The sequence below is a fragment of the Pelodiscus sinensis genome, chromosome 3 (assembly GCF_049634645.1).
Source record: "Pelodiscus sinensis isolate JC-2024 chromosome 3, ASM4963464v1, whole genome shotgun sequence".
Classification (NCBI taxonomy): Eukaryota; Metazoa; Chordata; order Testudines; family Trionychidae; genus Pelodiscus; species Pelodiscus sinensis.
The window spans coordinates 94464339-94489058 of NC_134713.1; the positions used below are offsets into that span (position 1 = coordinate 94464339).

General features: G+C 45.7%; 2 protein-coding genes across 2 annotated transcripts; one reads left to right on the forward strand and one right to left on the reverse strand.

Annotated features, from left to right (window-relative positions):
- Positions 1-10915: 10915 nt before the first annotated feature.
- LOC102451156 (trace amine-associated receptor 9-like) lies at positions 10916-11944 on the reverse strand. The gene has a single exon (XM_014580146.2). It carries the CDS (start codon positions 11942-11944, stop codon positions 10916-10918), a length of 1029 nt encoding a protein of 342 aa, XP_014435632.1.
- An 11452-nt stretch (positions 11945-23396) lies between these two features.
- Positions 23397-24425, forward strand: LOC142827629 (trace amine-associated receptor 7a-like). The gene has a single exon (XM_075923164.1). The coding sequence runs from the start codon at positions 23397-23399 to the stop codon at positions 24423-24425; it is 1029 nt and encodes a 342-aa protein (XP_075779279.1).
- Positions 24426-24720: the final 295 nt, after the last annotated feature.

Below are 24720 nucleotides of genomic sequence, written 5' to 3' on the forward strand. Positions count from 1 at the left end.
AGGTTTGGAGAGGGCAGGGCTTCAAGGAAGGAGTGGGGTCTCAGCAAAGGGATGGGGTAGATTCTGGCTTGCCCTGACATTTAAAACGTGATCTTGGATGTAAAAATGTTGGAGACCATCGTTCTAGTACAAAGACATTTTCTTTACCTTGATTATTCCTAAGAACCATAGCAATATAAAAAGTTTTAATACAAAGTGTCTATATTATGAAAAGACCTAATACAAAGTTTCTATAAGACATTATGAAGCCTATACAGTTTCCATAAGACATTACAATACAAAGTTTCTATGAGACATTATGAAATGACTAATACAAAGTTTCTATAAAACATTATAATACTATTCATCTACAGAAAGAGACCCATAGCCAGGTGAGGGAGAAGCTGCATCAACAGAGGTAAGTGTGACTCTTTCCTGAAGGCATCAGAGCTCAGGTTTACAAGGCCTGTGTTAATAGCGTCCCCCCCCCCCCCCCCAGCCTCACTGGGACACATGCATTCTTCCTACCAAGGAACTCACAATCACCCTCCTTCTCTCCAATATCTGACCACCTCACAAGTCACTAATGCATATGGCCTCACAACTGTACAGAGGGGAAACTGAGGCACAGGGAGGTTAAATGACTCACCCCCATACCATTGTCTGCAAAGTCCCATGGCAGCACCCTAAAGACTGGCCCATCCTTTTGATCAGTGCCCATTTCCCTGTGGAAGGATTAGGGACATGGGAATATTTTGATACGCAATTCTTTGGGCCGGGGCTGGCTTTTTGTACTGGGCCTGTAGTGTTGGGCATCATGGGGCTCTGGTCCCTTGTTGTGGAGCTCCAGCAGTGCCCATAGCACAATGTTCTGTGACTAGCATGGCATCAATTACCACATCTATTCATTCTCCAGCATGGATTCAACAGAACCAGGTCCTGTGCCCTATGACCACGTCATACTATCCCAGTCCCTTCCAGCAAGGGGCAGCACTGCACACATATAAACTCCCTCCCTCCCCCATGATTTCTTTATTCCATTTCTGTCTTGGAAACATTCATGACAGAAAAGCATCTCAGCAAAGAAGGCGTGTGTTACTGCTGCACACGCACTAGTAGTCTGATTAACAACAGTCTTGGGTCTTTGGTCTCACCCTTTTCTCCCCTCCCCACACAGCTTTGTGTTCTTTGGCTGTATGTACACATCCTACCTGCAGGAAGTCACAGTGACGAGGTGTCTTAGAATGCATTACAGTCCTACGTTAGCATGCAAGCAAGCGGGGACAGCTGCACTCAGTCCAAGGAATCACAGTCCAAGGAGAAGCTGTACCACAGCCCAGGCTCCAGCAGCTGCCCTGCAGCCCACTTCAGAAGCAGCCACCATGCGGCCTTAGCCTCAGCTCTAGTCCTTCCTCAGGATTGGAGCTGGGGCCAGGACCACATGGTGACTTCCCAGAGTCTCTGCCAGGTGGTCCCCACCTAAGTTACATCACAGTATACACTGAACCTTTAAATGGAGCAGATTCTCTTCTACTACGAAGGGCCTTTTTATGTTCAGATAACAGGCTTGCTGTTAGACAAAACCTATGCTCTTTTATGGAGATTCCATTTGTGTGATTTCTTGATTGGCATTTCCTTTATAAAGTTCTCTGTGATTGAAAGAAATGGTTGCTTCCTCGTCTCTGCCCCCTCCCCCATGGAGAATATTTAATTTAATATTATCGTAATTATTTTTTTAATTTTAAAAACAGGCACTGAAATTATTTGATTCTGAGTAGCATAGTTCAACTTGCTTTTTTCTCCTTTCCTCAGTATAGTAGTGTAACTATGGCTAGAGGGTATTCAAAATATTATGGACATATATTGTTGTATTAATAAAGCATTTACAGCAAAAGGTTACGTTAGTTTGCAGCTATTTTTCACTAATGGCTACACAAGTTTTATAGGCATAAGAGTTAAATAAGTAAGGTGAAATGGCAGAAGAAAGGGATAAGATATGCAAAGAGAAACTTCCACTTACCAACATAGAATTTATTAAGATGAACTAGAGATCTTGGGCATTACAGATCTAAAGTGTGCAAAAGTTGAATCTTGAATCATAATCATCCAACAGTATGGTTGTTTCTTCACACTTCTACCTATACTTAAAATACTAGGGCTACCCCCCAGTGTAGCCCCGGTTGCTGGAAGACCTGGAGCAGCTGCCCCCCAACGTGGCCTGGCTTCTCTGAGGAACCAGAGCAGTCTCCCATTAAGCAGCTCTGGACACCAGTGTGACTACCCATCACGTGGCCCCCATCCCCGTCTGTCAAAGATGTCACCTCCCCCCAACGTAGCCCCTTCCCCAGCTGTGGGAGCAGCTGCCCCCAACGTGACCTTGGCTGCCAGAGGAACCAGAGCAGCTGTCAGGCCATGAGAGCACCCAACCTTGGCTGCCAGAGCAGCCACCTGATATGTAGCCCTGTTCCCTATTTGCCTCTAGAGAAGCCACCCGCCATGAGGCCCCATTCCCAGCCGTCGGAACAGCCACCTGCCATGAGTCCCCGGCCACTGGAGCAGCCAGAACAGCTGCTTGCCAGGAGGCCCCTACCATGTGGCCCCAGCCCCAACCCTAGCCACCAGAGCAGCCTCCTTCCACGTGGCCCTGGCCGCCGAAGCAGCTATACCACTCACTTTCCAGGTCCAGCAGGAAAGTGGGTGTTGCTATGTGGCTCTGTGAGGAGGTGGGTGGGCTTAGAATTCTGTGTGTGCAGCTGTGCAGGTGTGTACCCTGGAAGGAACTTAGCCTGTGTCCTATGGGAGGTCAGACTAGATGACTGCAATGGTGCCTTCTGTCCTGGGAATGCAGGACTCAACAGAAGATGTAGTGAGAAAGAGTCTGGGGAACTTGGCTTTGCAGTAACATCACCATTGATGGAAACCATCACATAAGAGGTTTTTGAACTGGATCCTCACTAACCCTGAGTGCCCAAATGGCTACAGTGAGAAATGTTATCCCCAACTTCACTGAAATAGCTCTTTCCCTCCTATCCATAGTCCTCTCTCGAAAACAGAGAGCGCTCAGAAGTCCAGCTCAAAAGTAAAGCTGATCAAAAGTCAGAATTTCTGGCCCCTGGGAAATTTTGACAGTTGACATTTGTTTTTATACTGATGAAAAGCTGAAACATCTCAACTTTTTACAGAATGAAAACTTCAGCATAATTTTGATTTGGAAATAACACAATGTTTTATTTCAACTTGTTCTATCAAAATAAAATGTTGTGATAGTCCTGAATCTAAACATTTGCTTTATGTTGGTTCAACATTTAACTACATTTGTCTGCTCTGTCATAGAGCATGTAGGGAACTGCAAATGAAGCATCAGGAGAATGGAGGGCTGAGGCAGAACTCCTAGCCAGAGATTTTGAGCAGCCAACCAGGGTGATAAGGAGAGCACAGCACGGGACAGTGCAAATCAGAAAGGCTTTGAAAGGAAGTTTTATGAATGGCCAGTTTTGAGAGTCATGCATGTTGCTCTCAATGAGGTTCCCCTGCATTGTATGTTTGCATGTAATCTCTCACCCCAGCCCTGAAATACAAGCAATAAAGAGACTGTTGTTCAGAGATCATGTGTTTTTATTTAGGGAAGACAGCAGGGAAAGAAAGTAAGTCAATGGTGGGACCTGAAATGGGGAGGGGTATCAGAAATGTGAGGGCAGCCTTTTGCCTTCCGAGACCTTAGAGTCTGAGTGTGAGGCTGCCCTTGAATACCCCCTGCTTGTTTTGGGGGGTAGAAACTATGGGACTGGGTGAGAAGGGAAAGTTGTTCTACATGGGGTAGGGAGGGTTCCTCTCTGCCAGGAGCTCCATCACAGGCAGCAGGGATGAAAAGACATTCTCCTGTTTCTTCGCATGCTGCTCCCTGCGCAGTCTCCTCTCCTATCACTCTGCTATCCTCTCCTACCACACCATTTGCATCTCCTCAGGAAACATATGCCTCCACTCAGTTTGTTCCTTAAACATGTCTTCCTTTGTCCATTTTCACCCGCAGATTTGTGCAAGCTGGACAGCTGCTGGAGCCAGGGGAGTATGCAGCAAGCTCCTTGCTGACCCTACTGTAATGAAAAGTTACAAGGGTACACATTACAGGAGATACATTGTGGAGCCTAAAACCTAATCTGTTAACATACAGTGAAGGTCTCTCTAAAGATAATGAAGATGTGTTCTGTGCAAGGCCAAAACCATGTTTAGAGTGGCCAGTGTACAGCAGGTAAGCAACAAAGTTCTCAAGGGAACATCTGGACTCATGTGGTTTGGAGGCAGGCATGGCAAGGGGCTTGCCAGGGCAGAACACTGCAGGTGGGGATGGCAGAGGCAGGGCAGTGGTTCACGCAGCTTCCCTCCTCTGTTCCTGCTACACCCTGCCTCCTGGGAGAAGAAGGAACTTATGAGCAGGAGAGCAGGAGGGAGGGAAGAGGTGTCAGAGGCTGAAGCCCTGCTAGCAGCAGAGGCAGCAGTTAATAGCTTCCCCTCCTCCTTCATCCAGATTGCCATGCAAGATATCAGTCTTCTCCAAATCACACAGAGTGATAGGGTGCTGATGCTGACTGAGTGTGGCCTGAAACCTGGGCCTTATGCAGCAATGCTTTGTGCTGCAATGACACCACGTACTGACAGACCACTTACTGCTGGCTTGGCATGGGAAGGTGTCCTACTGTGGAGAATGGAATAAGGCAGACCTCCCCAGAAACTTTGTGAGAAGAATCAAAGAGTTCCTATATGAGAGCTTCATGGAGATATTCAGGGAGGATTCATGCTCCATCTCCAGACACATGAACAAGCTGTTCTGGGCCCCTCCATTTTGTGTATGCATAGAATATACCACATACAACACTCAATTGCCTTAACCCACTTATAGCAAGAAAAAAAATTAGGAACACACCAGAAGTACCCGACTGCGAGATTCCCTGGGAGGAGAGGATTGTCTCCAAAGTGATGAAAAGTTCTTGGCTTTCGCCACTCGTCAGCTGGCCCTTCTCCTCCCCACTGTCCACGCTGCTGCCCTGAGTATCTTGGGCAGACTCCATGGTCAGGCTTGTGAAGCTGGTCGGGTCCCCCCCAAGATCATATGCAGCTGGTTTGTAGAAGCGACATGTTTGCTGTAATGCACCAGACTATCCATTTGCCTCCTTAGTTTTGTCAGAGGACTGCATCATCTCCTTTATTTTAACACAGCACTGCTGGGAGCCCCTCGAGTATCCTCTCTCCATTGGTCACTTTACTATCTTCACATAGATACTGGTGTTTCTTCTGCAGTTTCGGAGCTCAGGGGGAATGGATTCCTCCCTGCATGCCTCCATGAGGTCCAAGATCTGCACTCTCCATGCTGGTGCTCTTTTGTGCCCCTTGAAACTGGCACCGATGGAACTTGAAGTAGTGAAAGTCATGGCTACATGTGCTGCTTGCTCTGAAGGGGTATGTCTACACTACCCCGCTAGTTCGAACTAGGGTGGTAATGTAGGCATACCGCACTTGCAAATGAAGCCCGGGATTTGAATTTCCCGGGCTTCATTTGCATAAGCCGGCCGGCGCCACTTTTAAATGCCGGCTTGTTCGAACCCCGTGCCGCGTGGCTACACGCGGCACGGGCTAGATAGTTCGAACTAGCAAGCCTTTCCGCACTATCTGTACACCTCGTTCCTCGTTCGATTCAAATGAAGCCTGGGATTTGAATTTGAAACTCACTCCTGGCTGGTCCCGCTGCAGAGAACACAGAAGACAGCGAGGCGGTCAGTCAGCCCTGCCCACAGTGTCCCTGAGCCCCGGGCCCTCCTCCCTGAGCCTCACATGACACCACACAAATGTGGCTTGGGCCCAGTCAATCCCCTGTGTTTGTTCACATAAGGACTAGTTAAAAATCCTGGGAGTGAAGTGATCCTCCATGGATTGTTACACTGGGACACATCACTGTGAATGAAGACCCCTTGTCTGTGTCCTAGCCACTTGGCATGCTGTGTCTGTCTGTCTAGCACTGTGTACACTCCCAAAGGTAGAGCAACTGGTTTCTACTCTTCTCACTGTGAGCATACACCATGATGCTGTAGTCATGTTTGAGTACACATCTACATTACATGGGAGCAAGTGTGGCAGATGAGGTCTGGGTTCTTGGACTACTGTCAATTGATTTCCTCAGAGACGGAGCCAGGGCCACTGGGAGTGTAGTGTCCCTGCAGCAAGACTCAGTGGGCCAGAGGCCCCGGGCTGCCTGCTTCCCCTCCTCTCCCCCCCGCCCCCAGCCATCAGATAAGTAGCCCAGGGAAGTGTGTGGCCGCAGTGGGGGGATTCCCTCAGGGGCAGTCTAGGGGCCGGGAGCAGCCAAGGGGCTCTGTGGGGGCCACACTCACAAGGTTGGCTCACTGTGCTTTTCCCAGGAACAGCTGCTGTGTCACATGGGCAGGCATGGCTGTGTACTGTGTGCGGCACCCTTCGGAATGTGTGGGGTCTGGCCTGCACCATTGGGGCTTGGCTCCTTCCTGCTGGCATTCCCCCTGCCTTCCCCTGGGCAGGACATGTGTGAGCATCAGGATCCCCAGCGTGCCCTGGAGCTGCCTGCTGAGTCCACGTGCCACACAGTCAGGCTGCACAAGGTAGCATGTGTTACGTATTGCTGCATGGTGTGCAGCTGGGACTGCCCAAGTGACACTCCCCCCCCCCTTGGGCACCCAGCTCCCCCGCCCTTGTGAGTGACAACTGCTACACTCACCGGAGGATCAGTCACTGGTCTCGGACGAGGCCCAGGAGACATTCCAGTTGCTGGGCACTGGCTTCAGGTGGAGGGTGATGGTGGGCGGTCCTCTCCCTCGTCCTCGGAGGTGGTGGTCAGGTCTCCCTGCTCCTCCAGGTCAGACGGCCTGACCACCGGAGTGCGCAGTCCAGTGTCCATCATGGGAGAGGGCCCTTCCACCACCATCTCCCCCAGGATGGCGTGCAGGCACTCAGAGTGGGGGTAGGTGTCGGCTCCTGCCCCCCTGCCCTCACTGGCTTTCACATAGGCCAGGCGCAGCTCCTTAACTTTGGCCTGGACCTGTTCCAGGATCCAGGCCGGTGGCCCTGCTTGGCCAGCACCTGGGCCATGCGGTCAAAGATGTTGGCGTTGCAGCACTGGGCCTGGGGGTCATGGAGGGCTTCCTCCTACCCCCACAGGTGCAGGAGGGCCTCCATCTCAGCCCCAGACCAGCATGGGGCACACCACTTGCTGCCCCTCCATGGCTGCTGGGAGCCCTGGGGTGGCTCCTGGGATGCGGGTCCAGCCTTTCAGGGTGGCTCAGGGGCAGACATGCCTGCAGAGCTGGAGTGAATGCAGAGCCATGCATTGGAGCTGTGCTGGCTGTGGTGCTGCTGTGCAGCATCTGCAGGGTGCCTGGCCTTTAAGGGGGGGGGGGGGTCCAGCAAGCTGTGAGTGTGGGTATGGAGCATCCAAGCAGCCACCTGCATTTTTTCCTGGAGGCCAGTTCTTGCGCAAAAACTCCCTGCAGCCCGTCCAAACTGCCTTCTTGCACAAGAAGGCTTATTCCTCGTACGAAGCACTACAGGTCTTGCTCAAGAAGCCCTCTCTTCCGACACTTTACTGTAAATTTTCTTGAGCAAGAACACGCGTGCAGTGTGGACGCGCTGAAAGTTTTTGCACAGGAATGGCCGTTCTTACACAGGAAGCCTGCAGTGTAGACATAGCCCTGAGTAAAATCTTGGGCCTATTAAAGTCAAGGACTGTTTTACCATTGACTTCACTGGGAGCTGGATTTCACCTTAGAATGTTATTGTCTTTTAGTGTCTGTTATTACTAGAACCCTCCCCTGTCTGAGGAATCTTTGTGCACATGGAGGAGACTTATTTCTACTCAATACTTCCCTGGAAAAAAGGCTGGTCTTGCTGGGCATTTCCTGTGTGAATATGTGCAAGTCAGTTGGGGTATGTCTACACTACCCCGCTAGTTCGAACTAGCGGGGTAATGTATGCATACCGCACTTGCTAATGAAGCCCGGGATTTGAATTTCCCGGGCTTCATTAGCATAAGCGGGGAGCCGCCATTTTTAAATCCCCGCTGCTTCGAACCCCGTGTAGCGCGGCTACACGGGGCTCGAACTAGGTAGTTCGGACTAGGGTGCCTATTCCGAACTACCGGTACACCTCGTTTCACGAGGAGTAACGGTAGTTCGGAATAGGACCCTAGTCCGAACTACCTAGTTCGAGCCCCGTGTAGCCGCGCTACACGGGGTTCGAAGCAGCGGGGATTTAAAAATGGCGGCTCCCCGCTTATGCTAATGAAGCCCGGGAAATTCAAATCCCGGGCTTCATTAGCAAGTGCGGTATGCATACATTACCCCGCTAGTTCGAACTAGCGGGGTAGTGTAGACATACCCTTAGGGATTCTTCTTGCTCCCATTAAAAGTCAATGGGAGTTTTGCCAGCAGTTTAAAAAAAACCCAGCAGGACGGTTAACCCCTTTTTTTGGGTTTTTCAAAGGAGCGTATTTTATTAACCATTAAATGAGGATAATAATCTCCATTCCATATGGCTGTTAGGGAACTTAACTCATCACAAAAGCACTTGAACATCCATAGGCTGTCAGCAATATATGGGTATGTCTACACTACAAAGTTAGTTCGAACTAACGGACGTTAGTTCGAACTAACTTTCATAGGTGCTACACTAGCGCTCCGTTAGTTCGAACTTAATTCGAACTAACAGAGCGCTTAGTTCGAACTAGGTAAACCTTATTTTACGAGGACTAACGCCTAGTTCGAACTAGCTAGTTCGAACTAAGGGCTGTGTAGCCCTTTAGTTCGAACTAGTGGGAGGCTAGCCCTCCCCAGGTTTCCCTGGTGGCCACTCTGGGCACCACCAGGGAAACTCTATGCCCCCCTCCCGGCCCCGGACCCCTTAAAGGGGCACGGGCTGACTACGGTGCCCGTGCCAGGTGCAAGCCTGCCAGCACCCAGCTAGCAGACCCTGCACCTGGCACGGCACAGAGCCACCCACCCGATGCCCCCCAGCCCACCCCCTCTTGCCGGGACCAGGCTGGCGGCTCCCGGGAGCTTGCCCTGGACCGCAAGAGGCGGGCACCTTCCTGGGCTAGTGCGGACATCGTGGACCTCATCCACGATCTCCGCACTAGGCACAGGAAAGTGGCCATCTAGGGCAGGAGAGCTGCCAGCCTGGCCACCCAGGAGCAGGTGTGCAAGAGAATCAAGGTGGTCCACTGAGACCCCCGACCCTGAGCCCTGAGCTTACAATGGCCGTCCTGGGTCAGACCAAAGGTCCATCTAGCCCAGTAGCCTGTCTGCCGACAGCGGCCAACCCTAGGGACCCTGGAGGGGATGGACCGAAGACAGTGACCAAGCCATTTGTCTCGTGCCATCCCTCTCCAGCCTTCCACAAACTTTGGGCAGGGACACCACTCCTACCCCCTGGCTAAGACTACTCCATGGACCCAACCTCCATGACTTGATCTCACTTCCCTTTAAACTCTGTTGTAGTTGTAGCCTTCACAGCCTCCTGCAGCAAGGAGTTCCGCAGGTTAACTATTTGCTTTGTCAAGAAGAACAACTTTCTCTTACTAGTTTCAAGCCTGCTACCCAGTCCTTTCCTTTGGTGTCCTCTAGTCCTTCTTTATGGGAACTCAGGAAGAACTTTTCTGAATGCACCCTCTCCACCCAACCCCTGCTTTTAGAGACCTCTATCCTGTCCCCCCTCCGTCTCCTCTTTTCTAAGCTGAACAGTCCCAGTCTCTGTAGCCTTTCTTCATCTGGGACCTGTTCCCAACCCCTGATCATGTTAGTTGCCCTCCCTTCTCCCAGCCTTTCTCTTCCCCTCTCCCACCTCCTTTTCCCAGTCTCCCCCAGTTTTGTTCAATAAAGACAGAGTCAATGTTGGAAGAAACGTTATCTTTATTTTGTACATCAATAAGAAGGGGGGCTAGGGAAGGGTAAGTGGAAGGAGGTGAGGGAGGAATGGGGTACGAGCCCCCGATGGGGATGACTGGGCTGGCTCTGCGGGCTTCTGGGGGTGGAAGCTCTCCTGCAGCCCCCCAATTGCCCCCTCTCCCCAGATGGCAGCCTGCGGCAAGTGCAGCCGGGCTGATGGCCGAGTGCTGTGATGTGCCCAGTGTGGGTACTCCGGGCACTCCAAGCCAGAACTTCTTTGCAAGCGGGGCACCCCTTAGAACTGTGTGTCCGGGGTGGGGGTCGGGACCCTTTAAGCGCAGTCCTCGGCTAGCCTGAGACAGCATCTCCATGCTCTAAGTCCTCCTTTTATGCCCTGCCGGCACTGCTTCCGGCCATCCTTAAGCCCTGTTCAGAGTCCACTCAATGTGGACTTGCTAGTTCGAATTAGCAAAACGCTAGTTCGAACTAGTTTTTAGTTCTAGATGCGTTAGCTCGAATTAGCTTAGTTCGAATTAACTAATTCGAACTAAGTTAGTTCGAACTAGCGCTGTAGTGTAGACGTACCCTATGAGTGTAAAATATCAATATATATGTTTCTGATTTAGTAAATAATGATGCCAAGTACACTTTAAAAGGATGGGAAAACAATCTGTTTCTCAGTATTATTAGTACTTCCAAACAAATGGAGATGAATTTCACTATAAAACTAATTTTTGATGCTTTTTTGAATTATTTTAATTCTGAAGACACATTTTATTTTCTCAGTCACTCAATTACCACCAACAGGTGTTGTTCTGGTATTGTTTCATAGCATAATTTAGTATTCATTATTAGTACGTGTAAATACATTTTCCTGTTATCATATGATAAACCTGTTTTCACAATTATACAAAATATAAAATCGAAATGACAATATTTCATCCAGAAAAAGAAATATGCAGCCAGATATTATTGAAAAGAGCAATGACAGTGAAATGTGATGTGAGTAGCTCTATTCAGTTCCGGATAGGTTTTCACTCTGTAAATAAATTCATTGTCGAGCAGTCAAGCCGGAAGATTTTACAGCTCACAATCACTTTCATTGCTTTTCGAAACCACGGATAAAAGAGAGAGTAAATCAAAGGATTAATGGCAGAGTTGGAATAAGTAACCCAAACCATAATGTCAAAGACAAGGGGTGGAGTTATAAAGTTAAGAAAAGCATCAATTATTACAGTTATAAAATAAGGTGACCAGAATATCAAAAAAGCTATCACAGCTATGCCCAGAGTTTTAGCAGCTTTCCTCTCTCTTTTGGCAACTCTGTCACTGTAATTTTCAAATGACTGGGTATTGTTGTTCATAATCTCTATCATTCTAGCTTGTCGTTTAGCCACAGCAAAGATCCTGTGGTAAAGAACTATCATTGTAAAAAAAGGTATAAAATAAAGTAGAGAGGATACAACCACCCATGTTTTGTTGAAGACAAGCTGACAGCTCCCTACACAGGAGAGTGCATTTTCTAATTCTCGTATCCCTTTGTCATTAGCCCCAGAGAAGACAACAGAAAAACTGTATGTTAAAGAAAATATCCATGCAGCAGCTATGAACATTCCTGAAACAGGCACTGTGAACTTAATTGGGTAAATCAAAGGATCAGTGACAGCAACATATCGATCAATAGAGATGAAACACAAGTGAAATATTGATGAATAACAAAAAGATGCATCTAAACAACTGTGGAATCTACAGAATGTTTCTCCAAAATACCAACATGTTTCAATAGATCTTATACTGCTGAAGGGCAGCACAGTCAGACCCAAACAAAAATCCGCACATGCCAAGGAGGCTATCAAAAAATTTGCAGGAGTGTGAAGCTGTTTGAAATAAGCAATTGAAATGATTACCATGAGGTTTCCACCTAGTGTAAGAATTGTCAGCAAACCAAGCACACCATATAAAGTTATTCGGATTCCAGAAGACCATGATGTTTTATAGCAAGATCCATTAATGTTCTCAAAGCAGTATTGTACTTCATCGTTTGGAAGAAGTGCTGAAGTCATGTTGTGCTTTTGTAGTTAACTACCCCGGTCTGTTTAATATTTGCATTTGTATACTGACACTGTTTGGTCTAACCCCTTCCAATTTTAAGTCTGTCTGAAAAAGAGAATTAAAGTTGACATGAGTCAAAGTACAATAATTCCAAAGTGTTGCATTATATCTACTAGTACACTGAAAACGTTAACTAAATTGGTCATAAATACTAGAATATAGCAAAATATCTGTTATTAATACAGCTTTCAATGGCATTTTTAAATAAGCAAACAAGTAGCAAAAAATCTTTATTACTGAAAAGTGTCTCCTCTCTCATAATATAGAATTTATTTTTACCTGTTCCTTTTTATTTGTTTAAATTTCCTTGATGTTTGATCTTTCTATTTAATTCAGTTGCAAAACTACCATGACTTCCCTGCAGTTGGAAAAGGTCTGCATGCCTTATCTTTTCAGAAGCATTTCTTCTGATACCAACCTGGATTAAAATGTGGACAGCAGGCAGGAAGAGATGCGTACTTTCAGTAGTTCTTTATCTTCAGACTTGTATTAGCTTGAACATTTTCCTCTCAGAAATGAGGGGTGGAGTGAGGGGAAAAACAGCAAACACAAGGGAAATTTAGTAATGATCCCAGAAAGTGAATTCTCCCTGGTAAAGGATGTAATCACTGACAGGTTCATAGAGTCTGAAAAACATCATAAAGCAAACTATTTTGATTCATCACGAGACAGTCGTTTTCTTGTGACTATTTAGTCTTTAAGATTCTACTAGACTGTTGTTTTTTAATTTTTTCCTGTTAACAGACTCGCTCGACTATCCTTCTGAAGCTTATCTACTCACCGTCTTTTTTTCTTCCTCACCTTCTTTCCCTCCACCCACCACCTCCGTCCCTTATTTATTCTTCGATCTGGACTTCCAACACTCTAGTCATCTGAAGAAGTGGGTTGTGCCCATGAAAGCTCATGATACCATCTACATGTTTTGTTAGTCTTTAAAGTGCTACTAGACTATTTGTTGTTTTTTAAATTTTTCCTGTTACAGACTAACTCACCTACCCCTCTGAAGCTTTTGTAACTATATACAGTCATGCATATGTTTGAGCTAGGTCTCATTGTAAGATATTTCTTTATTTTTTGAAGGCAAATGTATCTGGTTCCCACAGCAATGAGGTGTTATCTGAGTATTACTATTGAATTGTTTTTTCGGGAATAACAGCTGAGGAAATTGTGGTCATATATAATAAATCATGTATCAAAGAAAATCAATCCTGCTTTTATTAATCTTGCAATGGAGTCTCTCTCTCTCTCTCTCTCTCTCTCTCCTTTTCACTTGTTTTATGCCATTTTTCAACACATGGGGCCAAACTCATTCCAGTGCTAAGATTAGAACAAGATTGCAGCAATTTATGTCATCCTGAGCCTGGTGTCTGCTGTGGTCCAATGCAGCTACTATTGCAAACGAGGGCAGCCCTAAATTTCCTCCTAGCTGCCGTTAGTGATCAATGGCTCGATGTCTGGTTAGCAGTCGGTATCAAGTGGAGTGCCCCAAGCGTCGGTTCTAGGGCCAGTTTTATTCAACATCTGTATTAATGACCTGGATGAGGGGATGGATTGCACTCTCAGCAAGTTCGCGGGAGACATTAAGCTAGAGGGAGAGGTAGATATGTTGGAGGGCCGGGATAGGGTCCAGAGTGACCTAGACAAATTGGAGGATTGAGCCAAAAGAAACCTGATAAGGTTCAACAAGGACAAGTGCACAGTCCTGCACTAGGGACAGAAGAATCCCAAGCACTGTTACAGGCTGGGGACTGATTGACTAAGCCGCAGTTCAGCAGAAAAGGACCTGGATATTACACTGGATGAGAAGCTGGATATGAGTCAACATATCCAGAATGCTAATGGCATATTAGGGTGATTAGGATGCATTAGGAGGAGCATTGTCAGTAGCACTAAAGAAGTGAGTATTCCCCTTTATTCAGCACTGGTGAGGCCCCAGTATTGTATCGAGTTCTGGCCCCCCCCATTACAGAAAGGATGTGGATGCATTGGAGAAAATCCAGCAGAGGGCAACCAAAATGAATAAGGGACTGGAGCATATGATTTACAAGGAGAGGCTGAGGGATTTGGGCTTGTTTAGTCTACAAAAGAGAAAGGTGAAGGGAGATTTGATAGCAGCCTTCAGCTACCTGAAGCGGGGTTCCAAATGGTATGGAGAGAGGCTGTTCTCAGTAGTGACAGATGGCAGAACAAGGAGCAATGGTCTTAAGTTGAAGTGGGGGAGGTCTAGGTTGGATATCACGGAAAACTATTTCACTGGGAGGGTGGGGAAGCACTAGGGAGGTGGTAGAATCTCCATCCCTAGAGGTTCTTAAGTATCGGCTTGACAAAGCCCTGGCTGGGTTGATTTAGTTGGGATTGGTCCTGCTTTGGGCAGCAGGCTAGACTTGATGACCTCCTGAGGTCTCATCCAACCCTATTATTCTGTATCCCTCTATGTGATTCCTCAAGAGCGTAGGCTTCCAGAGTTTTAGCCACCACCCAGCTTGGGAAGAGACCTACATCTCTCTACATCCAGACCAGGATTTTTCCAGGTTGTGCTGTTCCTTGCTTGTAATAAGCTATGCTCAGCAAGCCAGAACTGACTAAATAAGCTAGAACCTGCCTTTTACTGACTCTTGGAACAGCTGTAAATGCCAGCAATTATGAGTGACCAGACAGGTATTTAAAATGAGTACTTTATTTTTAAAATCACCTCTGGAAGTATTACAGAGAAAACATTTGAAAACAATGAAAGTTTACCTGAGGTAATGCACACTAAAGAGCTTCATAGACACCTCAACTCCAATCTTGGCATCAGTCCTTCCAAACCTACATTTTCAGTTTTTCCTGTGGCTGCTAGTTCATAACTGTCTCTGCTTCAGAACCAGAACAAGCAAGAGAAGTTCAGCCCTTCCTTTATTCAGCTTGGGTCTTTGATATTGGCCTTAGGTCCTCAGGGTATAGCTTCAAAAGGCTTTTGCATAATCAGAGGTGGGGAATTTGTATTCACCTCTCCTAGATATTTCTCAGGAAGTCCACTTCATGCATATTGTCTCCAGATACTATTTTTGTCCTGCATGTTGCCCAATATAGTCCTTTGATCATCCAGGCCTTGCATCACGTCTCCTTACTAGAGAAGTTACCTATGATCTTGGCCCAAAAACCTCTGTATCAATCACATATACAATTTATGAATTTTGTGCATGATTATGAGAGCTCTGTATTATGAGCACTCTCCTTACCAAGCTGCAAACTTCATTTTGAATGTGCAGCTTTTTGTCTTCTCTGTTGTCCTTTTATCTCCATGTATTGGCCTGAAATTCCACAAGTGCAGTGGCAAAGGCCTAATCACAGAGGGTCATTAAATAGGGGTGGTCTTAAATTCCAAAAGGAAACACCCTGGACAAAAGACTGGAGAACTGATTTGTGAGGGGAGAGCTCATCTGATAACAAAGTTGCTTGGTAGGATCGTAAGGCTCAGGCTGTTAACACCCTAAAGCTGACTAGGAAGTCAGGAGCTGCTCTGTTTGGAGTTTGATGGTTATTTTCACTAGCACAGGATGAGGTAAACTACTGCAAGAGCCTAATGAGGCAGAGGGACTCTGTCAATCTGAACACATGGCCCAAGGGGCATGATTGACAGAACTGGGTTTAAAAGCATCAGAGGGACAGCCATGTCAATCTGTAACTGAAAAAACTTTAAAAAACAATGAATGGTCCTGGTGGCAACTCCTCCTAGAGGGCCAGGACAGCACTCCCCTGCCAGCATCCCACCCAGATGCCCTCCCCTGCAGCCTGCAGGCAGTCGGGGGGGGGGGGGAGGGAGGAGACAAGGCTTCACAGGCTGCCACGCCTCCTGCGTCCCCTACCTCCACGGTCTGCAGGCTATCTGTGTGGGGGGCAAAGCTCCGGGGGCTGCCCCCTCTGCAGCGCTTCCTCTCCCCCCCCCGCAACCTGCAGGCTGTCTGGGGAGGCAAGGCTTTGGGGACTGACCCCCCAGTAGCTCCTCTCCAGACTGCAGGCTGTGTGGGGAGGCACTAGGCTCCAGGGACTGCTCCCTCCTCTAGCAGCCCCCCATGTCGGCAGGCTCTCTGGGGTGGGCGGAGAGGGCAGGCTCCAGGTTTCAGGCAAGGGGGCTCCTTACTGGTATGTTTGCAGGCGAGATGGCAGAGCCTGAGCCTTGCTGGCCACTCTCTTGGTGCTGCAGCTGCTCCCAGTAGCCACAGAGGGTGTGTCTAGACTACAGGGTTTTTTTTTGTTTTTTTTTTTAAAGTGGCCTTTTTTTGAAAAAAACTTCCCTTCTGTCTAGACTGCTGCCAAATTCTTTCAAAATTAAATCAAAAGAACATGGCTGGTTTTTTGACCGCGGTAAACCTCTTTTTACGAGAAAGTGCCTTTTTTTGAAAGAGCTCTTTCGAAAAAAGGCATTCTTGAATGCAAACAGGTCTTTTTTGAAAGAGAGCATCCAGACTGTTGCAGATGTGGTTGCAGTCTAGATGCTATCTTTCGAAAGAAGCTTGTCGTCTAGATCTAGGCTCTCAGCATTGCGTCTCTCCCCTCTCAATGCCCCTCCCTTTTTCATTCCTTCTCTCTTTGCCCCCTTCCTTCCCGTGTTATGGGAAATAGTCCGATTCCCAGCACTTCCTGTTTTCCAGGCACAACCAAACCCTGAGCTTGGTTTAAGTTACAGCAAGAGGAAACTGCATACCAAAATAGGTGATCCCAGCTCTGATGGTTTAGGAGCAGTTCTTGAACAAATAGACAAACAGACGCACAGACAGGTGGACTCACAGACAGACAGACACCCTCTAATATCCATCGATAGAGATAGAGATAGATTTGATGACAGTGAGGAACAATAAAAAAAAGAAAATAAATTCTTCTGAGCAGGTGAAATAACTCTCTGTGGAGAAGGCGTCTAAAGTCTATGTATTATTCAAGATCCACCTAAACCCTATGTTGAGAACATAAGCAGTTGGTAGGCCTTATGCTGTCCTATATACATTTTGCTCAGATTGGGAGAAAGGTTTAAAGTAGTATAAATGGTGCCTATATGGTAGGCAAAATATACTGATAATGTGCACAGAATCCTACCTATTTTTGGATACCCTACTTGAGTTCTCTTTGGCACGCTTGTGACCTGAGTTTGCATTTGGCATGTTATAGCACTTTATTTGCTCTCATTGAAGAAAACCACTGCTATGAGTTATCAGCACTACACAAATCAGACCTGAAGTCTCTCAGGATAGACACCCAGAAAAGGAAGACCTCACAATTAGCGTGAAAAGTTTTGTATGACTTGCCCAATATCACACAGGGAACTCTGTGGCAGAGGCAAGAATAGAATCAACTTCTTTAGTCAGGTAACTTGCTGCTCACTTCTCCTCTTTGCCTGCCAATGAAAGAAAGTTTCCCTGCTCTCAGTGCCTGTGTCTTATGCCACACCTGCCTCTGGCTGCTATGAGGAGCAATTTCTGAGGAAGTTCCATGGGGCCTTGCAATAATAAGCTGGTACATGCTCAATCATTGCTTAGGAATGTCACATATGAAGTATGGTCAGTAAATAAGAGTTGTGAGGGACAGACAATGCCCAGTGCAGATGGAATCTTCGGAAGTTAGCTGACAAACTAATAAGTCTCTACAGATAGAACTTCTTTAGTCCTAAACTCTCAGGACCTTACAGGAGCTGAACCAGAGAATTTGTCAAACCATAGCTCCGTGCCGAAAAAAAGCGGAAGCCATTTTTATGCTAATGAAGTGGGGGAGATTTAAATCCCCGCTTCATTAGCAATTGCGATACGTCTAATTTGCATCCCTTTTACGAAAAAGGGATGCAATCTAGACGTAGCCGTAGTGAATATGTGTGAACTAAGATTTTCAAAGAGTTGTAACATGGCCTAATTTGTGTGAATTTTCATGGAGATGGCAAAAGGCACATGGCAGACGGCCATCCCCCCTGACATACTACCAGATTTCAAGTTCCTACTAAAAAACCATGAAGATGCTAGAATTTCAAAATGAAATTGCTGACACCATTTTTTTAAACGGGAAAAATAACGTATTTCCTCCAATCTATGTATGTAAAAAAACCAAATCATTTTTACTGACATTTTCCAATCAATCAGTCAGTCTATTTCATGGAATCATAGAATCATAGAACTGGAAGAGACCTCAGGAGATCAACAAGTCCAGCCCTCTGTCCAAGGCAGGACCAATTTCAACTAAATCAACCCAGCCGGGGCTTTGTCAAGCCGAGACTTAAACACCTCTAGGGATGGAGATTCCACCACCTCCCTAGGTAATCTATTTCAGTGCTTCACCACTCTCCTAGTGAAATAGTTTTTCCTAACATCCAACCTAGACCTCCGCCACTGTAACTTGAAACCATTGCTCCTTGTTCCGCCATCCGTCACTACTGTGAACAGCCTCTCTCCATCCTCTTTGGAACCTCCCTTCAAGGCTGCTATCAAATCCCCCCTCACTCTTCTCGTTTGCAGACTAAACAAACCCAAATCCCTCAGTCTCTCCTCATAGGTCATGCGCTCCAACTCCCTCGTCATTTTGGTCACCCTCCGCTGGACCCTCTCCAGTGTGTCCACATCCTTTCTATAGTGGGAGGCCCAGAACTAGACACAATATTCCAGATGTGTCCTCACCAGAGCCGAATAAAGGGGAATAATCACTTCTCTGGATCTGCTGGCAATGCTCCTCCTAATGCACCCTAATATACCATTAGCCTTCTTGGCTACAAGGGCACACTGTTGACTCATATCCAGCTTCTCATTCACTGTAATCCCCAAGTGCTGAACAGGTTCCATATGAAGAGAGGCTAAAGAGACCTGGGAAGGGCTAGCCTCCAACTAGTTCCAATTAAGTGGCTACACAGCCCTTAATTCGAACTACTTAATTCAAACTAGGCGTTACTCCTCGTAGAATGAGGTTTACCTAGTTTGAATTAAGCGCTCCGCTAGTTCGATTTAAATTCAAACTAGCGATTTGTATGTATAGCCGCTATTAAAGTTAATTCGAACTAATGGCTGTTAGTTCGAATTAACTTTGTAGTGTAGACATACCCCTACTGTCTCTAGCCCAGTAAACTCTCATGGCCGTTAGGCTTTATCACAACTTTTAGGGTTCTATCCTCCATTCGTTTACACCAATTTGATGCCAGTCAGCAGTGTAATGCCAGTGCATCGAATTGGTGTGACAATGTGGAGAAGCAGGCTTTTAGATTCTCATATGTGCCATTACAAATACTTACTGGAACTTCTCAACCAGATTCAATTTCTTTTGTATCTCCAGATACTTGCGTGATTAGGTGGCATCTGATCTATCTGAATCATTACACATTTATTTTCACTATGTTGTCAGAGGGAAAGTTTCTTTACCTTTCCTATAACCAAGTTTCTCTTGCTCCAGCTCTACAAAAAGCATTAAAGAATACAATTCATTCTGGAAGGCACCATATGTAATATATTGGGTTACACTGAAGAGCCTGAATTTTTTTTTCAGGATGAGTTACAAAATGTTCTGATGAAGTTTTTTTATTGTTAACATAGCAACAGAACATTGCAGCCTATCTTTCCAACACCATCAGCACTTTTTTGGCTATGTCTAGACTGCAGAGTCTAGGGAACATGTCTGTATTTTCAGAACAGTTTCGAAAAAGCAGGTGTGTTCTTTTGGCACCCCATATTTCATTTTATGAGAAATAAGGGATCTTCCAAAAGAGGAGGTTTTTCCCACATTTGGCCATGTGCAGATGGGCCAAATGTTCAAAAAGCCTCTTCCAAAAAAAAACAAGTGGAAAAAGGTACGCACATTGCAATTCACGTGGGCTGTGTCCAGACTGGCCGCTTGAATTTCCGCAAAAGCACTGACGATCTCATGTAAGATTGTCAGTGCTTTTGCAGAAATACTATGCTGCTCCCATTCGGGCAAAAGACGTTTTCTGAAAAACTTTTGTGCAAAAGGGCCAGTGTAGACAGCAGAGATTTGTTTTCCGCAAAAAAGCCCCGATCGCAAAAATGGCGATTGGGGCTTTTTTGCAGAAAAGCATGTCTAGATTGGCCACGGAAACTTTTCTGCAAAAAGTGCTTTTGCAGAAAAGTGTTCTGCCAATCTAGATGCGCTTTTCCGAAAATGCTTTTAATGGAAAACTTTTCCATTAAAAGCATTTCTGGAAAATCATGCCAGTCTAGACGTAGCCAATGTGTATATCTTTTTCAGAAAAAAAACCTCGCAGTGCAGATATAGCCTTTGCCACTGATCTTCTCAGCCAATGACAAATCAGGATGTGAAATCTGGGTACTTTCTAAGAGTATGTCTATACTACAAAGTTATTCGAACTAACAGCCGTTAGTTCGAATTAACTTTAATAGGGGCTACACATACAAACTGCAAGTTTGAATTTAAATCGAACTAGCGGAGTGCTTAATTCGAACTAGGTAAACTTCATTCTACGAAGAGTAAAACCTAGTTGAAATTAAGTAGTTCGAATTAAGGGCTGTGTAGCCACTTAATTCGAACTAGTTGGAGGCTAGCCCTTCCCAGGTTGCCCTGGTGGCCACTCTGGGCACCACGAGGGAAACTCTTCTGCCCCCCTCTCGGCCCTGGAGCCCTTAAAGGGGCACGGTCTGGCTACAGTGCTTGTGCCAGTGCTTGTGCACCTGGCGCAGCATGAGCCAGCCACCCGCTGCCACCCAGCCATCCGCCTCTTCCCAGGACTAGGCTGGCGGCTCCCAGGGGCCTACCCGGGGCCGCAAGAGGCGGGCGCCCGCCTGGTCTAGTGCAGAGATTGTGGACCTCATCGAGGTTTGGGGGGAGACCTCCAATGTCCATGACCTCTGTACAAGGCACAGGAATGCGGCCATCTAGGGCAGGATAGCTGGCAGCTTGGCCACCAAAGGCCACATGCAAACCCAGGAGCAGGTTTGCATGAAAATCAAGTTGTTCCAGTGAGACCCCCGACCCTGAGCCCTGAGCTTAGAACATAAGAATAGCCGTACTGGGTCAGACCAAAGGTCCATCTAGCCCAGTAGCCTGTCTGTGGCCAGCGGCCAGCACCAGATACCCCGGAGGAAATGGACCAAAGACAACGACCAAGCCATTTGTCTCATGCCATCCATCTCCAGCCTTCCACAAACAGAGGCTAGGGACACCGTTCCTACCCTCTGGCTAATAGCACTCCATGGACCCAACCTCCATGAATTTATCTAACTTCTCCTTAAACTCTGTTATAGTTCTAGCCTTCACAGCCTCCTGTGGCAAGGAGTTCCACAGGTTAACTATGCTCTGTGTGAAGAAGAACTTTCTTTTATTAGTTTTAAACCTGCTGGCCATTCATTTCATTTGGTGTCCTCTAGTCCTTATATTATAGGAACTAATGAAGAACTTTTCTTTATTCACCTTCTCACCACTCATGATTTTATATACCTCTATCATATCCCCCCTCAGTCTCCTCTTTTCTAAGCTGAAAAGTCCCAGTCACTTTAGCCTCTCTTCATATTGGACCTGTTCCAAACCTCTAATCATTTTAGTTGCCCTTTTCTGAACCCTTTCCAAGGCCAAAATATCTTTTTTGAGGTGAGGAGACCACATTTGTACACAGTACTGATGATATAGCATACCATAGTTTTATACTTCACCTCCTTCTTCCCCTGGCTTCCCCCTTCCAGCTCTCTCCTCCCAGGTTTCCCCCTCCCTTGTTCCACCCTCTCTCTTCCCCTCTCCCACCTCCTTTTCCCAATCACCCCAGAGGTTAATCCCCTCCTCCCCCATTTTGTTAAATAAAGAGAGTTTCTATTTTTGACCATACGTGTCCTTTATTTTGTACATCAGGAAGGGGGGCTAGGAAGGGGTAAGTGGAAGGAGGTGAGGGAGGAATGGGGCACGAGCCCCCGATGGGGAAGACTGGGGTGGCTCTGTGGGCTCCTTGGGGTGGAAGCTCTTCTTCAGGGCCTCCTGGATCGTGACAGCCCCCCGATTAACCCCCCCCCCCGGATGGCAGCCTGCGGCAAGTGCAGCAGGAGTGATGGCCGAGTGCTGTGATGTGTCGAGTGAGGGCACTCCCGGCACTCTAAGACAGGATAGCTTTGCTGACCCTCATCGAGGTAGACAAGCAAGCAGGGAACCCTGAGAACTGTCTGTCCGGGGTGGGGCTCGGGTCCCTTTAAGCACAGCCCTCGGCTAGCATGAGGCAGCAGCTCCACGCTCTAAGTCCTAACCTGATGTTCTGCCAGCACTGGTTCCGGCCAGCCTTAACTTCGGTTCGGGGTCCACTCAATGTGGATATGCTATTTCGAATTAGCAAAACGCTAATTCAAATTAGTTTTTAGGTCTAGATACACTCATTCGAATTACCTTAGTTCGAATTAACTAATTCAGATTAAGTTAGTTCGAATTAGTGCTGTAGTGTAGACATTCCCTAGGACTGTTAAACTCAGTGGAGCTACTTATGTAAGAAGAGCTTCATATGTGGATAAGTGTTTGCAGGATAGGGGCTGAAGACTGGCATAAGAATAAGGACATGTCTATACTTAATACACTACAGCAGCATAGCTTTTATGTGTAGACAGAACTACGTCAGTGAAACAGCCGTGAAAAGATCAGCATAGGACAGGTAGTAGATAGGCCAATGGAAGAATTCTTCTATCACAGAAGTGGTGTCTATATGGTGATTTAAATCAGTTTACCTACACCTCACAGGGATGTGGACCCTGAGTGATGTAGTTATGCTGATTTAAATTTCTAATGTGGACTAATCCCGATTTAAATATAGGTGGAAAGGAGATTTCTTGATTTATGACAAATAGTCTATAGCTACTTGAAGTTGTGATAGTAAATCATTGTTTTCTCTCACACATAATTTAACATTTTTTGTGCCTCATTTTCAGTTTAGTGTTCCCATCTTCCATGACAGGAACTTAGTTATCTGGAAAGATCAGTGAGTCCTGTTCTGATTCATTCATTTTGCTTTGGGAGAAGAGTGAACAGGCTTTGAAATTAACTCCAACACAAGAATCTCAGGGGAGAAAACACTAATATAAATTGCAAGCCTCTTCCAGTGTTCGCTTCATAGCCTGTAAAATCAATTTATGAAAAGGAGTTTCTCAGAAGATGAGGAATTAGCAGGCGAAAATCAAGTAAGAATGACTCATAAATCCAGATACGATAATCCCAATAATTTATTTTTTTCTTATTTTAAATCACCAGAAAAAATCTGCTGCTTTTGAGATCTTATATTTCTACATTTTTTTAACTTTCTGAATTAATCTTAATTTCTGTGTTCAGAATAAGGTTGTCGAGTTACTTTATTGATCTCCACATTTTTTTTTCAGAAGTTAGCAACAGAAGCATATTTTACCTTTCCTAGATCAAAAACATCAGTTCAGAAGCTCAAAAATAAGACTTTGAGGATAAATAATGAACTCAACTTTTTTGGAAAAGGAAGATTTGCAATACTGCTTTGAAAACATGAATGAATCTTGCTATAGAATACCATTATCTTCTGGACTCCGAATAACATTGTATATTCTGCTTGGTTTGTTAACGATTCTTACTGTATGTGGAAACCTAATGGTAATTGTTTCAATTGCTTATTTCAAACAGCTTCACTCACCTACAAATTTTTTGGTTGCCTCCTTGGCGTGTACTGACTTTGGTTTGGGTCTGACTGTGTTGCCCTTCAGCATTGTAAGATCTGTTGAAACATGTTGGTATTTTGGGGAAACATTCTGTAGATTTCACTGTTGTTTGGACCTATCTTTCTGTCAAGCATCAATATTTCACTTGTGTTTCATCTCTGTTGATCGATATGTTGCTGTCAACAACCCTTTAATTTATCCAGTTAAGTTCACAGTGCCTGTTTCAGGCATGTTCATAGCTGCTGCCTGGACATTTTCTTTAATATACAGTTTTTCTATAGTATATATTGGCGCTTATAACAAAGGAATGCAAGAATCCCTAAATACCCCCTCCTGTATTGGGAGCTGTCAGCTTTACTTCAGCAAAACATGGGTGGTTGTATCCTTTCTACTTTTTATAATACCTTTCTTTACTATGATAGCACTTTACAGCAGGATCTTTGCTGTGGCTAAACGACAAGCTAGAATGATAGAAATTATGAACAACAACACCCAGTCATCTATTAATTACAGTGACAGAGTTGCCAAAAGAGAGAGAAAAGCTGCTAAAACTCTGGGCATAGCTGTGATAGCTTTTTTGGCATTCTGGTCACCTTATGTTATAATTGTAATAATTAATGATTTCCTCAGCTTCACAAGTTCAGGTCTTGTCTATGACATTACGTTTTGGTTTGCTTATTCCAACTCTGCCATTAATCCTTTGATTTACTCTCTCTTTTATCCTTGGTTTAGAAAAGCAATGAAAGTTATTTCGAGTTGTAAAATCCTTCACTTTGATTGTTCAACAATGAATTTATTTTCTGAATGAAAATGTGATTTGTACTGCTGAGTTCTGATTCCAGTCAAGATCTGCATCTGTTTTATTGTTTTTCCTTTAAAATAATTTCCTGGGTTTTTATGGTTGTATACTTTGAATCCTAATGAAAATCATGTTTAGTTAGTTTTGATAAAGCCCATTTAGTTGTTTTAATGTTTTTTAATGTTCTGTTTCATGTGTAAGTGCATATCTTTTTAATAAGAGTAAATAAAAAATTGATCATTGATTATTTTTGTAAAACATTACATTGTTATTTAGAATGTCTGACCAATTTTCAATACATTGT